The 13884-nt window shown below is 45.5% G+C and overlaps 1 protein-coding gene across 1 annotated transcript in view; it reads right to left on the bottom strand.

Moving 5' to 3' along the window:
• Positions 1 to 275: 275 nt before the first annotated feature.
• The window catches only part of GPRIN1 (G protein regulated inducer of neurite outgrowth 1), a 37570-nt gene continuing 23961 nt past the window's right edge, over positions 276 to 13884 (bottom strand). Inside the window, exon 2 of the mRNA XM_048490000.1 lies at positions 276 to 7734. Coding sequence (XP_048345957.1) covers positions 5875 to 7683 — 1809 coding nt within the window. The 5' untranslated portion in view covers positions 7684 to 7734 and the 3' untranslated portion in view covers positions 276 to 5874. The remainder of the gene's footprint in view (positions 7735 to 13884) is intronic.

The raw sequence follows: 13884 nt of genomic DNA, 5'->3' as shown, positions 1-13884 counted from the left end.
TATCTGGCATTGCACAACTGTTCCATTTCTGAAGGATCAAACCTCAGCCAACATTCCATATGGAACATCTAGCAATCCCAATCAGAACAGGGCCACTGAACCCATTGTTTCTTTGAATCTTCCCCAATGTAGATTTTTGGAAGCTCACCCATGCTGCCTTGCAGAAAGTCATCCTCATTTTGAGCTGATTTCATCCCAAGTAATGAAAACTGCCCACTCTCTCATCCCAAGCCCTTGAATGAATACAAAAAAAAAAGAAGCCCTCTTGGGCAGCATTTTTTTTTCTGCAGAAGATTTTATTATCCAACAGCCAAGTTTACAAGATTGTACCCTAAAGAAACAGAGAAGGGAAAAAAGAAACCAAAGGCAAAGTTACTGTTAACAGCTTATCATTGCTTGGTATTATAGATCCATGTGGCACGTAAACACCATACTGAGAACAGCACACTAGGCAGGACGAAGGAATGGGAAGGGCCCTCAGCAATTCTGTGGGTCAGGAAAAGGGAGGCACCAGGGACAGGGGCACACAGTTGCTGTATCTTCAAGCACATTACGCAGCGTGGATTTAGGGTCTTAGAGAGCTTTACAACGTCATGTTCACGAAGCCAGCAAATCAAATTAGGGACACCTCCCAACACCTAACCTCTTGCTTGTTGTTCTCTTGAACACTTCTCTGCATGCTCCTTGTAGCATAAGTCATGAAGCTGCAGATCCCAGTGAAAATGCTGGTGCCAGAAATCCGGGGTTTGTGTACAAACCTGTTAGTGTGACCCCAAAGTCTCTGAACTCGACTTATGAATAATACTGAGTGCTTCAAGAATCCGAGCCTTCCTTTGGCTGTAACAAATCCTCCCATACTTATCTAACTATTCTCCAAGGATAACAATACTAGGTAACCTGTGACAGGTTACTATACTCTGTCTCAGAAAAAGATGTCAGTACGGTCAGTTGACATGCTGCGGTTGAGAAAACTGTATGCTTCCACATTAAAATATAGTCCAAGACGAATATGAGAATTATCATTCATTTTTATGTGCTGCCTTTGTCAAAACCATTATTTTGTACATTACTGAACACAGACTTTGATACAGGAGCCATTTATAGCTCATTGAACAACTATCATCCATACTTGCCTTTTGCAAACTGCGTCATACTTTTTCTTGGCAAAATGGCTGATGGAGCAGGAGTGGGCATATCTACTTCTGAAGAGAACTCTCCTCGCTGCGCATGGCACATGGGGAAGGCCAACCGGGAGTAAAGGTGTGTGAGTGAGCTGTGTGCCAATGTTGTATAATTAAACTGAATGCCAAAATGTATTTTTTACAATCAAACGGATGGAGGGGAACAGGGCTAGGCAGGCACTAGGAGCCAGGTGGAGCATTCTACAACAAAGTCTGGCATGTTGAGTTCTGTGGCAGAGAAATATACAACATATTTTTGTATATTACTACTAACATATTTTTCCTGAAATAGGCTACAGTATCAAACATATGCACAGAAAGGCAGAGTTTTTGCTAATGACTCGACTGCATTTGACCAGTTCTTTTCCCATTGCAACTGGGGTTATGGAAGTGCCTTGTACTGAAATCAGCATCACCACTTGCAGCAATTGACTACTGACAGGCTACTGAGAGCACAGATCTTTATCTACGGTAACCTGCTGGAGGTAGAGGCTGCACTTTCTCACTGAGAACAGATCACAGACAGATGTCTGGTGGACAGCAACTGGGCACATACCTTTCTCTCTGTATTGGAGCACACTAGTATTTTAAAGGACCAAGTGTGTTGAGTCTGTGGAGAAAAGTTCCTTTATCAAGATCTGAACATGACACTGCTACCCTGTGCTGACCACAGGCAATCCAACGTTAAGGCAAAGACCATCCCAGCTGAATGAGATGCCATTGGAAGGAGATGCTGCCCCCCTCCGCCCCAGTCAGTCATGCAGCCTCCCTTCCCTTATTTAGCATTATAATATTACCAAAGAACCAAGGTTTCTGTCTGTTTAAGAGAGCTCTGAGGATTAGAGGTGGACTTCAGGTTTAGCTGCTTCCTCACAGTGTTACAGTGAAAGTTGGGGAGGCACTACTGAATGCGCCCATTCTTCAGAGTTCTTAAAGAGTCAGAAAACCTGCCCTGTTCAAAATATACTTGGTCCATCCCTGCATAAAAGGACTGCGTTCGACATTCAGTATTGGACTGCACAAAAGGAGGAAATTCAACAGGTGCATGGCAGGGAAAAGGCTTAGTCTGCTGAATTTAATGAGACTAGGTGGAGGAATCCAACCAGAAAAGGGTCAGCAACTGTAATTCTCCAACTCCACAAAAAGGGGAAGGTTTTGGGACATGATATTTTTCAGCTGGGAGAGACCCCTGAAACCTATCTAATGAAAGAATGCTGGAGGAAAAAAGTGTCTAAAGCAAGAGTTATGGTTTCTGTCATGTCACCATCCCTTCTCCCCTTCTCCTTGTACACTGTGGCAGTAGGCTGTCCCTACTATCCCTTCCCAAATTCCATTGTTTAGAGAAAACTCATGAAATCTCAATGCATGAAGGAAGAAAAGGAATGATGGTGGAGGGGAAGCAGAAAGAGGAAACAGCAGCATCATGACGCTTTCAGAAAAACAAGAACTCGATTCAGAGTAAACACAACAGAGTTAAGAAAGTATTTTCAAGAGACCCTATATCCCAACACATATGAATAAAACACCCCAGTCCAACCCTCTTGGAAAAAAACCCAGGAACATAAAAATTAGCTGTGTTTTTGATGGCAGCCGATCTCTTTGCTCTCTGGGAGGGGAAAAAACCGCACTGACTGCAAAGAGGGCAAAGGCACACACGCTCACATGCACACAAGCCAGAGCCCACAGCAAGCCACTCTCCCACACAGAAAGGGGATGCTTCCAAATGATCTGAGTTTCTCAGGCAAGTTGGCTCCTCAGTGGCACCACCACCTTTGCCTGTTATCCAAGACAGCCCCAGCAGGATGTAGGAAAACTCTTTGGCCTCACAGTGCTTCAGAATCAAGCTGTTGCTAAGAAGCTGACATGACCCTGAAGTAGTCAAAGGGGAAATGTCCTGTCTTTTTAACAGAGGTTCAATGCGTGGAAATGAGCAGTTGATGCTTTTAATGACATGGAGGCAAATAACATCACCTGGTTCCTGCTGCCGGTCACATGGCTAGCCAAGGGGCAGGAGGTGCTGAAAGTGGGCTGCTGTACAGAGCATGTCAAGCTATGCGCGTGATTCCCCAAGCTGCGGTTTTGCATGGTGGCTGAAACCCACTCCAAATCCCAGGAAGAAAACTGCCAATGAAATGGTCTCCATTGTCACAACATATCCTTAGGACAAGCAGCCACTCATATCGAAACAAAAAAGCCCTGGCTGTTACTTGCTTCTGGAGACCATGCCTATTTTTGATATTATGTAGGTTAATCTTCAAGGAAAATCCCATAGTGGGATGATCCTGCCTTGAACCAAGGGGGCACATGACACCACCTTCTGGTCTCATCTACTGCCATGCAACTATGCCTTTACTGCTAACCCTGCTGCTTTTCCAGTCTGTTCTCAGACTAGATGAGAGCTTTTGTGATAACACAAACAAGGAGCTGTTTTCCTTTGCTTTGAATGTCATCCATCAATTCCCTGACTCACTGACCATCTCTTAAAGTGCCTCCCACAGCGCTGGCCTTGTCAGAGACCATTAAAGAAAAGAAAGAAAGAAAAGAAAAAAAGTTTTAAGAGGTTCTAAACTGGCAGCTGCATGTACAAGCAGCCAGAAGGCTTCGAAACAGCTGTCAGGGAAGGACAAAACTGCAGTTCGTAAATATGTATACAGTTACGTGAGTGCTGCATCCAGCAGTGTTCAACCCATGTTGCTCCTGAGGCACAGCTCAGAAGGTTGGTAGAAAGGAGAGCAAGTTAGTATAAATGCCATTTAAAAAAAATAAATTCTGGAAAAGAAATCTGGCTTGTGTCTTTTGAGACAGCTACCAGAGGTTTTGCCAACGTTCTTCTGCAAAGCTGAATTGCCCATCAAGTTATCTGGAAATACAAAGATGATACAGATTTAAAGACAGAAACATTTATTTTGTAAAGGAGAGAGTAATGTTATGCAGAGCTTGCATTTTGGTTGCATGCCCTGCAGCTGAACTGAAAGCCAGAGGTTTCTGTTTGTAAGGAGAGAGTGGCAATATAAGCCTAAGAATATTTACTTAGGAGTAAGTCTCACAGACTCCCATGGGACTTACTCCTTGATAAGTGGCACATGATTGAAGTCTTAATGACATAAGAACATAAGAACTAGCCAGCTGGATCAGACCAGAGTCCATCTAGTCCAGCACTCTGCTACTCACAGTGGCCCACCAGGTGCCTTTGGGAGCTCACGTGCAGGATGTGAAAGCAATGGCCTTCTGCTGCTGCCGCTCCTGAGCACCTGGTCTGCTAAGGCATTTGCAATCTGAGATCAAGGAGGATCAAGGTTGGTAGCCATAGATCAAGATTGGTAGCCATAGATGTACATGGTACAGTGAATCAGATAAAGTGTTCCAGTTTTGGAGGATTCACATTGTGCTTATGGAATATAACATAGTTCAAGTGGCAACACTTTAGTGATTTGGGTTGCCAACTGCTTGAAGAAAGAAATGACCTGTTCTTTTAACAAAGGCTTAGAAGAAGAAGAGGAGTTGGTTTTTAAACCCCACCTTTTCTCTACAGTAAGGCATTTCAAGGCAGCTTACAATCACCCTCCCTTCCTCTCCCACTACAGGCACCTTGTGTGGCAGGTTCTGAGAGAATTGTGACTAACCCAAGTTCTGGGTTAGTTCTGAGAAGATTGTGACTAACTCAAGGTCACCCAGCAGGCTTCATGTGGACAAGCGGGGAATTGAACTCGGTCCCCAGATTAGAGTCGACTGCTCTTAACCACTGAACCACGCTGGATCTTTACCATGAGTGGGTTGTTCTTTTCCAGGCGATGCTAATTACCTCCATGCCATGAAAAGCTTCTACTGCACACCCTTCCACATGCTAAAGGGACTTGAGGATTGGCAATCAGATGCATGTTATTGAAGTCCTGGGGTCAGTTATTCCAGATCAAAGGGAATCTCTGGAGTTTGAAACAAAAGATCGCGAGAACTGATCCTATGGATGAAACAGTTGCTGCCTGGTAACAATGCATGTTCCATCCATGTAGGAACACGCTTTACAAAATACATGGATTGATTGATATGTGACGTTAGACTCATCCGTCCATGGACTGGGCAATGCAACAAAGGCATGCTTGCTACTTCTAAAGAAAAGTGGACCAACTCACACTATAAGCGTATTTCTACCTGATAGGGTATGGATAGAAAGCATTTTACCCAAGGCTTCGGTCGTGTCTGTTTTGATCCTCAGGCAATTAGGCTGGGAAAGACTGTCTGGCTGAGGGTTCTTAGAAGTCAAAAACTGATGAATCTGGCCTGTCAGGGAACTATGCCTGCAATAATGCAAAAAAACAAAAACAAAACACCACCACAACAACAAAAACCCAGAGACTGTCTCCAGCCCCCCCCCCCCCAAAGATTTTAGGCAGTTTTGCATATTGTATCTAAATAAGTTTGGCACTGTGGAAACCACTTCCCAAGATGCAAAACTGTACTTCAAGAATGAGCATTGCTTTCTGGAACATCAAACCTCCTCAGGACCAGCCCAGTTGTACCTTGCAAAGTGATATTTATGTCACCCTTGTAAAACAACGTGTGGCCTTCATTTTCAGTGTCCAAATACCTGGGATTCAGAAGACTTAAAAGGAATGGGCTCACACATTGCCTGAGAAACTACATCACATTTGCATTTCCAGCTGCTATAAAACCTAACAGAAGGCAAGTGCCCACTTTACTCCACAGCTGGGCCCCCTCGGGAGCAGCAATGGGGCCGACGCACATTCTGTAGGAGTGCCCTGAACACACTTGGCTGCCTCTTGATCTCGCCCTTCCGGGGGGCGCCCTTAATGGAGCTGGCACGGGTGCTCTGAGGAGTCATCACTATCTGCCGGCCATGTTCTTCAATCTGCTTTTCCAGATGCTTCTGGATGGCCATGCCCAGCACCTCCACCTCCATAGAGGCACCATACACTTCCCATGTCATCCCCTTCTCATCCCAGCTGACCTCGCGCACGGGCTCTGATGCCTCTTCCTGTGCCCCTTTGACATGCACCTCAGGATAGGAGGCTTGGGGGGATTTGGTCACTGGAGTCATGGGCCCTGTGGCCACTGATCGGGTCTCTACTGGAATGAACACTTGCATCTCCACATCCTTCTTGGTAGGTTTCTGTTCTGGGCCAGGGCTCTTCAGAGAAGAGAGTGGTGCCAAGCCCCTGGCGTGGAAGGTGAAGGCTGTGGAACCATCCGGTGGATTGATGGGGCTGATGGCAACTGACACCAAAGACACACGATTGTCAACTTGAGTCCCAGCATCTTGCTGGGGAGCAGTGATCTCAAATGAGCAGACCTTGGGAAGAGGCTCCACAGACTCGGTCTCTACACCTGATACGTGTCCTTCATTTGTACTCGTGCTAGTCACTACTGACTTTTGTTGTTCCTGAGCTCTGTTGTTACCCTCGGGGCTGGAGGGTGATGCTTCTCTGAGCCCTTCTGTTTCCTGTGTGGCTTGACCTGGTGTTGTTTCAGTATCTCCTGATGTGCTCTGGTATTTGATTTCATGGGCAGTAACAGCAGCAGCAGCTGTCAGAGTTTCTGATACTCCACTGGAGCCCACACCTGTGTTAACTTTTATAACAGGAGGCCTCATCCCTGCAGTAGGACCCAACGGGTTCATTTCTGCTCCTGACTTCCCCAACTTCCCTGGTGCAGTGTCTGCTCCTGTGGGCTCTGAGACAGATTCCTTGGAGGCTTCCTGCACAAGGGTATCTCTTTGTCCTTCATTGACATGTTCTTCTGCTTCACAGGAAGCACCCTTAAGTTTACACAAGTCTCCCTTAGAGACATCAAGCTGCCCTTGGCTTGTTTTCTGCAGGCATGTGGTAAGGTCTGGACCCAGCTCAGATGGTACCATTCCTGTTCTGACACTTCCTGGCTCATCTTTGTTTTTGGTTGGTTCAAGAAATGCAACATGTTTCATGGAAGCTGGTGCACTGGAGGAGTCCTTATTGGCTCCCTTAAGGCAGGATTCTGCTGGGAGGGGCCTACAAGCCTCCTCAGCATTTCTCTTTTCAGCAGCAGGACTGGCTTTCCCAGAATATTTTCCTTCCAAAGGGGTGCAGGTATTGGTTGAACTACTGGGAAGTTCCTTCATGCTGGATCTCTGCTCACTGTTGTGACACAAGTCACTAATAGCTTCTGTGCCTCCTAATCCTTCCAGTGGACTTTTTTCATTCCCAGTGTCTTTAAGAGCCACAGTTCCAGTTGCAGCAGCTAGATCCTTAGAAGGTGGTGCATCCACAGCTGGAGCCTTCTTCTGGCTGGGGTTGTCCACCATGGTATCTTCTTGACAGCTGTCTTTGGTGCCTAGATCATTTACACAGCAGTTCCTCATGGTAAGTTCCCCTCCGTCACATTTGGTGTTCTGGAGGCAGCTGCCTTTCTCCTGACTGCAAGGCAAGCTGGTGTTGGGCTGATGAACATCTTCTGGAGCAACTTCTTTTTTCAATGATTGCAAAGCCTCAGGCTCCTTAGCACTGCCCATCTCTAGACCAGACTTCTGCCATGCTATTCCACGCACCTCTCTTGGAGGATTCTAGAACAGAGAGAAATGAACCAAAGAGAAAGGTTATGTCTATGTTGAAATGATACAGAAACAACACATCTTCATTTCTTTGCCCTTTGTGGGTCCCAAATGTAATCTGTGCTCATTGTGTACCTCTGCAGACCTTGCTAACCACTTCCTTTCTATCAGAGTGCTATGTCCAAGCAGTGTAGGCAGTTTATTTAAAAGTATATCAATATAAATGGCCAATTAAATAATTTCAGGAGATATTCCATAGCTGTCAATTGTTAAAAGTTCTTCACGTACACTGTATTGTCTTAATCCTGACAACAACTAAGGATGCCAGCCTCCAGGTGGTACCTGGGAATCCCCCCCATATTACAGCTTCTCTCAAAACTATAGAAATCAGTTGCCCAGGAGAAAATGGATGCTATGGAGGGTGAACTCTATGGCACTGTACCTCACTGTGGTCCTATCCTCCCCTGGATCTACCCTTAAATCTCTAGGAGTTTCCCATTCTAGAGCTGGCAACCCTACCCCCATCCCCCACCTATGGCCAGGAGGACCTGGTGACCCTAACAACAACCTTGTAAATGTTATTATCCCATGATTGCAGATGGGGCAAGGGACTGAAGTTAAAAGACAGTGGCCTTACCTAAGACAACAATGGCAGAGGAAACATATGAACCAACGTAAGCTAACATTTTGCTAAATATCTGGGGATGATATCCAACAACTTTGGCTACTTGCAAGATTTGTATAAGCCTGGGTTAAGAAAGTCCAGTCCAGTACTGGAAAGAGATTTGGTGTCTGCTTTGTTGTATCACAATACAAGATACTTGATATTTCTGATAGGCCTAAGAACGACTGAGGCCCACAGTCTTCCTGATGGCACAGACAAATTGCACAAACTTGACTACACAGCTGGCTGCTATGATAATCTCCTACAACATTTGCACACACAAGCTGGCGGCACAGTTTGTGCACATATATTTTAGTACTGAAGTCTGTTGAGATGCCATGGTGACAACAGAAAAGAAACATTTGGTCTGGGGGTGGTATGTTATAATGGGCAGAGCATATTAATCTCACCATAACTCTATGCCAGTTCTCAGCACCTTTGAACATGCTCTACAGCACTGATACTTGCTAGACAACTCAGGACCCCCTTGAGTTTACACTGACTTTCTTCAGAGCCTTGACCGTATTCTCATTCCCGCAGCTGCTCCAGACCCCTGCATGATAGTAGTGCTGTGGTAGATTTCAAACAGCTCTGCAAACTGGACTGTGTTCAATCAATAATTCTCATCTATATCAGAGGAGGGCACACTTTACACATCTGAGAACTACTTAATCGTTTTCAAGACCCTTGGGAGCAACCAGTTACAAAATGGTGGCTTAGTAAGTAGAACCAAAATGGCAGTTGGTAAAAAATTATTGCATTGCAGAGCAGCGCTCAGGTGAGGAAAAGTTTTCCAAAGAAACCATTTCATCCCCAAATGGTAACTTGCTCTCTAGGGTAAAAATAGATATTTACCTCTGTGGCCATTTCCACACACATCTTTTAAAACTTTTCCAGGCCAGACATAAAAATGTTTTTTCCATGAAGTTCCGCACTATTACCCCCCCCCCCCTTTGGTTTTGGTAACATTTTATTTCCAGCCTGAAAACATTTTATCCGGAACCCCTTTTACAATTCTTCTTTTCTCTGAAGCATTTTGGAGCAGTCATCCCTTGGCTTGTGATCATATTTACAACATTTTATTTGTCCGGCCCAAACTCACAGATCTATTCCCCCTTCTGTCCACTCATTTCTGCTGCTTTCCAATTCACTCAATTTTCCTCTGCCAGCACAACTGTCTGCCATTTCCCGCACTGAGCTACTGTAACCCTGTTCAGTATTGCCTGCCTACAAAATAAACTTTGCAATCAATTCGCCTCCCCCCCCCTTTTTTTAAAAAACAATTTCTTAGTGGGATTGATGATTCATAATTCTATTGATTGATGCTTCCAATCAGATGACAGCACAATTGGCATGTCTTTAAATTTACAGCTCTTCCAAGCATTGAATCTATACATGCACGAGACAAAAATTAAAACCTTTAAATTGATGAGATGAAATGTTTGCAGAACATTTTACAAGACCACATGCAGACAAAAACCACAAAGAATGGTAGAATTTAAAATATTCCACTAATAATTGCTTTGTGCGGAAAGGGCCTGTTTTCCCTGGAAGTGGTAAATAGGAGGGAGTCAGAGGCCACAGGATACTTCTTTCTCACACAGAGTCAGATGAGTGTGTGCGCATATGAAGGAAGAGAAAGAGAAACAAATGGGAAAGAGTGTTGCCACTGTTGTCTTCCCATTCAGGGTTAGAGTATTTGGCATCCATGTATGGACCCTCACCATAAGCAGCGGGGTCACCTCTTGATAAGACACGGGGATCCTGGACGTTCCCCACATCACCAGCGGCCACTGCGCAGGTGCCCAGAATTTGCCGCTCTCCCACCTCCTTGGCGCTCGTCAAATTAGGCCCTCTTCAAAGAGCAACATTTTCCAAAACCCCGCAGTTGCCACGGGGTAGTGGGGAACCTCGGCTGTTTACGCATGGTTGATTGACTGTGACGCACAGCTTTCCGGCCAATCAGGAAAAAGGATCCTCCATTTTGTTTAGGGAGGGTGTCCCCGTCAGATAGTGGGCGACATGAAGCTACGTCGCTTGATGATGTAGACACGAAGCTACATCCTCTTTTACAATGCACGCTCGCTGAAATTGAGACGTGTGCACAAACGCCGCGACGCGTCAACATTGCTCCCTTTGCTCGAGCTTTACGGCTTTGCGGCTTGGCAGCACCCATTCACGGCAAAGTGCCGCTGAGCGCACGAGGTTGTGGGCGGTGGAAACCAAAACTGATTTTCACTTTCGTTTTTCTGCCCAATCAATTCACTGCGGGTAGGTGCGTGCGTGTTGCAAGCCTATCAAAAACAACTTCTCGCGGTCAGCCAATCAAAATGGAGGGTCGCTTTACTTCCATCGTGCATGTCCATGACGCACACGCCAAGCAGCCAATCAGGTCATCACCTCGGACAAGCCACGGAACTCCTCCTCTTGCTCCCCCAAGTTATTTCCTGAATGGCAAATGAGTGGGGAACAAATGTCTCTGTGGTCAAAAGCCGCGGAGGCTTTTCTATCCTGGGTCGCTGCGGTGTTGCACTTAGAAGAGGTAAGTGGGGAGTGGCCCCTTGTTTGAGTTTTGTAGGAGCAATACCACTTGCATCCTTGGGTTAATGCTGAGCAGCTGCCTAATTGGACTGACCTTTACCAGCTGCTTAATTTTTAGGCTAGCAGCCCCAAAATTTCAGGGTTTTGTTGGGGGACTCTCCTGATGATACCACCCAGGTTTTGTGAGGTTTGGTCTAGGGCCATGGTGGCGAACCCATGGCACTCCAGATATTCAGGGACTACAATTCCCATCAGCCCCTGCCATAGGTTCGCCACCACTGGTCTAGGGGGACCAAAGTTATGGACTCCCAGAGTGCTGCGCCATCCCCCATTGTTTCCAATGGGAGCTAACAGGAGATGGGGGCTACACATTTGAGGGTCCATAACTTTGACCCCCATGGACCAAACTTCACCAAACCTGGATGGTATCATCAGGAGGGTCTCCTAAAGATACCCTGAACGTTTGATGCTGCTAGCTTAACAATTGCACCCCTGACAGCAGGCATCCCCTAAATTTCCCCAAATTCACCTTTTAAATCCACCCCGTTTGGCATGGATTTAAAGGGAGAATATGAGGTCCCCAGTTTAAACATTGAAAGTGATGCTATTTCAGGGTGGGAGATAATCCACCCCAAAACAGCATCACTTTAAATTTTGTTATAACTTGGGACCCCAGACTCTCTCTTTAATGTGGATTTAAAAGGATAATCTGGGCTCCCTAGTTTAAACAACATTGCAAATGATGCTGTTTGGGGGTGGATTCCAGCATCACAGCGGCCGCCCATTGAGGGAGTGCGCAAAAACTCAAATTTTGCACCAGACTCCATTTTCCCTAGCTACGCCTCTGCCTGGAGGGGAGGGCAGAAGAGACTGCCAGCTGTCAGCTGGGAGCCCAGCCAGTGGGGGGGGGGGCAGGGGTGTCTGCTGCCCCTGGCCTCGGAGAGCTGCTTTTATAAGCACTGAGGCTGGGGGCATGGCTTGGGGAAGCGTGGCCATGCCCCCAGGGGCGGGTGGGGGTGTGGCCCTGCCCCCAACCCCCCCATAAAAATCTATACCTACGTCTCTGGTCTGGAGATTAGTTGTAATTCTGGGAGATTGCCAGCCCCCTCCTGAACATTGGCAGTCCTAAGATGAGGTGAGGCAGGGAAACAGTCCTAAGATGAGGTGAGGCAGTGGACACAGATAGGGCTGTCTGTGAAAGAAGTGTTATGACTTCTAGAAATGGTTGCCATGGATGTGAAAGTATTTTGTTTTTTTCACATTTAAAAACGTGCCTATAGCTGTGACACATTTTAAAACACTAGGAACTCTATCTGTATTTCCTGCATGTGAATGGCCCTTGGGAATTCCCTGGTGAACTGCCACTCTACTGAGTGGCAGAAAAGATTAATACTAACAGTACTGAGGGACTCTTTTATCTGACCAACCTGACACCTTCATACTAATGATGCAGACTTCAGCAACATCGCAAGACGTTGTAACGTTTTTCTCTCTAGACTAGTAAAATGTTTCCTTTCGGTACCGCAGGCATTTCTCAACCAGCATAAAAAGGGAAGCTATACTGTCCATAAAAAACAGATAGAATTTAAGGTATTTATCTGAAACAACATTTCTTCCCTTTCCAGATATGGCACCATGATGAAACCTAGCCAGATTCATTATTTTGCTTTACACTGTAGTCAATACAATTATCTAGAGGACATAATCATAAACTAGAATAAAGAATGGGTTTCAGTACGAATAAAAAATGAAATTCCACTCCAAGTAGAATTCTCTTCCAACAAATGCAGCATCAAGAAGAGGTGAATTTGATCACTGTTTACGTAAATCAAATACGTAGAAACTGCAGATATGTGTCTACATTTACATGATTTATTCTGTCTCTAATGGGAGGGAGGAAAGTGCTCCACAAGCATTCCCTGCATACTGGCAAGCCTACCTCTGTAACTTGAGATTCTTAAGAGGGGCATTTCTACTTACAGCACCACACCTTGCACAGTGCGATCATAGAATCTCCAAATGTTTGTTTTGTCCATTTTAGGTATATCCTTCATCAACACGGGCCACTTTTTTATTTATAGCAGTATCCAAATTAATTATTATTGTTTCTTGCAGGCTGGAACTGAGGGCCGGAGTGCACGTTACAACCATTTTAAAGTCCATTGTAAATTGCTTCATACCAAGGGATGAATCCAGAGATCCATCAGTGGAAAGTACTCATAGAAGAGGATATTTCCCTTGTTCCTTTCCCCCAGAACTGTGGGATTCACAGATGAATGCAGATGTCGGTGCTACTAAGGAAGGAGAACAGGGCAGATACCCCACATGGCTATTAGTCCCCATAGGTCCTGTGAGTCTAGGAATTGACTTTCCTCTAGATTCAGTGAGGACTGATATGAGGAGAGGAACAAGGCAAAGAGCCACAGTCCTTGTTCCCACAAATTGTTAGATTCAGCCGAGGGGTTTTAATCCTGTGTGGGGTTACTCTTGAGTTATCACTCACTGTACAAAGCATGACATTTTCATAGCAAGCAGCAACTTTTAAAAAAATGATCTGTGATGTGGACTGTCTTAAAAAAATGTTGGCACAGAACCCATACTGTATGAACTAGCACTCATAGTGTCAGATTTTGTTGGAAGGTTCCAGTCTCAGGTACTAACAATTCATGACACGAACATGCAGACTTTCTGAGGCCCAATGCTGTTTTTCAAAGGGGAAGTTGGAAGGGGGCTTTGGAGTACATAAGTAGCAGGGAGCACTGAACCTTTCTGCAATTTCTCAAATTATTCCACCCAAAACAGCTTTCCACCTACAAGTTTACAGATGAAAGTTTGTACTATGTTTTTGGCACTTTGAGGACATGGAGGTGGGAACTGCTTGAGGAAGAAGATTTCAAGCAGGGGCAGAAAAAGGGTTAAGCGCACCCCTTTCTTACTGCTTTTCTCCGCTGAATTTT

Source organism: Sphaerodactylus townsendi, linkage group LG03, assembly GCF_021028975.2.
Source record: "Sphaerodactylus townsendi isolate TG3544 linkage group LG03, MPM_Stown_v2.3, whole genome shotgun sequence".
NCBI lineage: Eukaryota > Metazoa > Chordata > Lepidosauria > Squamata > Sphaerodactylidae > Sphaerodactylus > Sphaerodactylus townsendi.
Note: the sequence above shows the minus strand (reverse complement) of the source record. Positions and strands in the feature narration are given on the sequence as shown.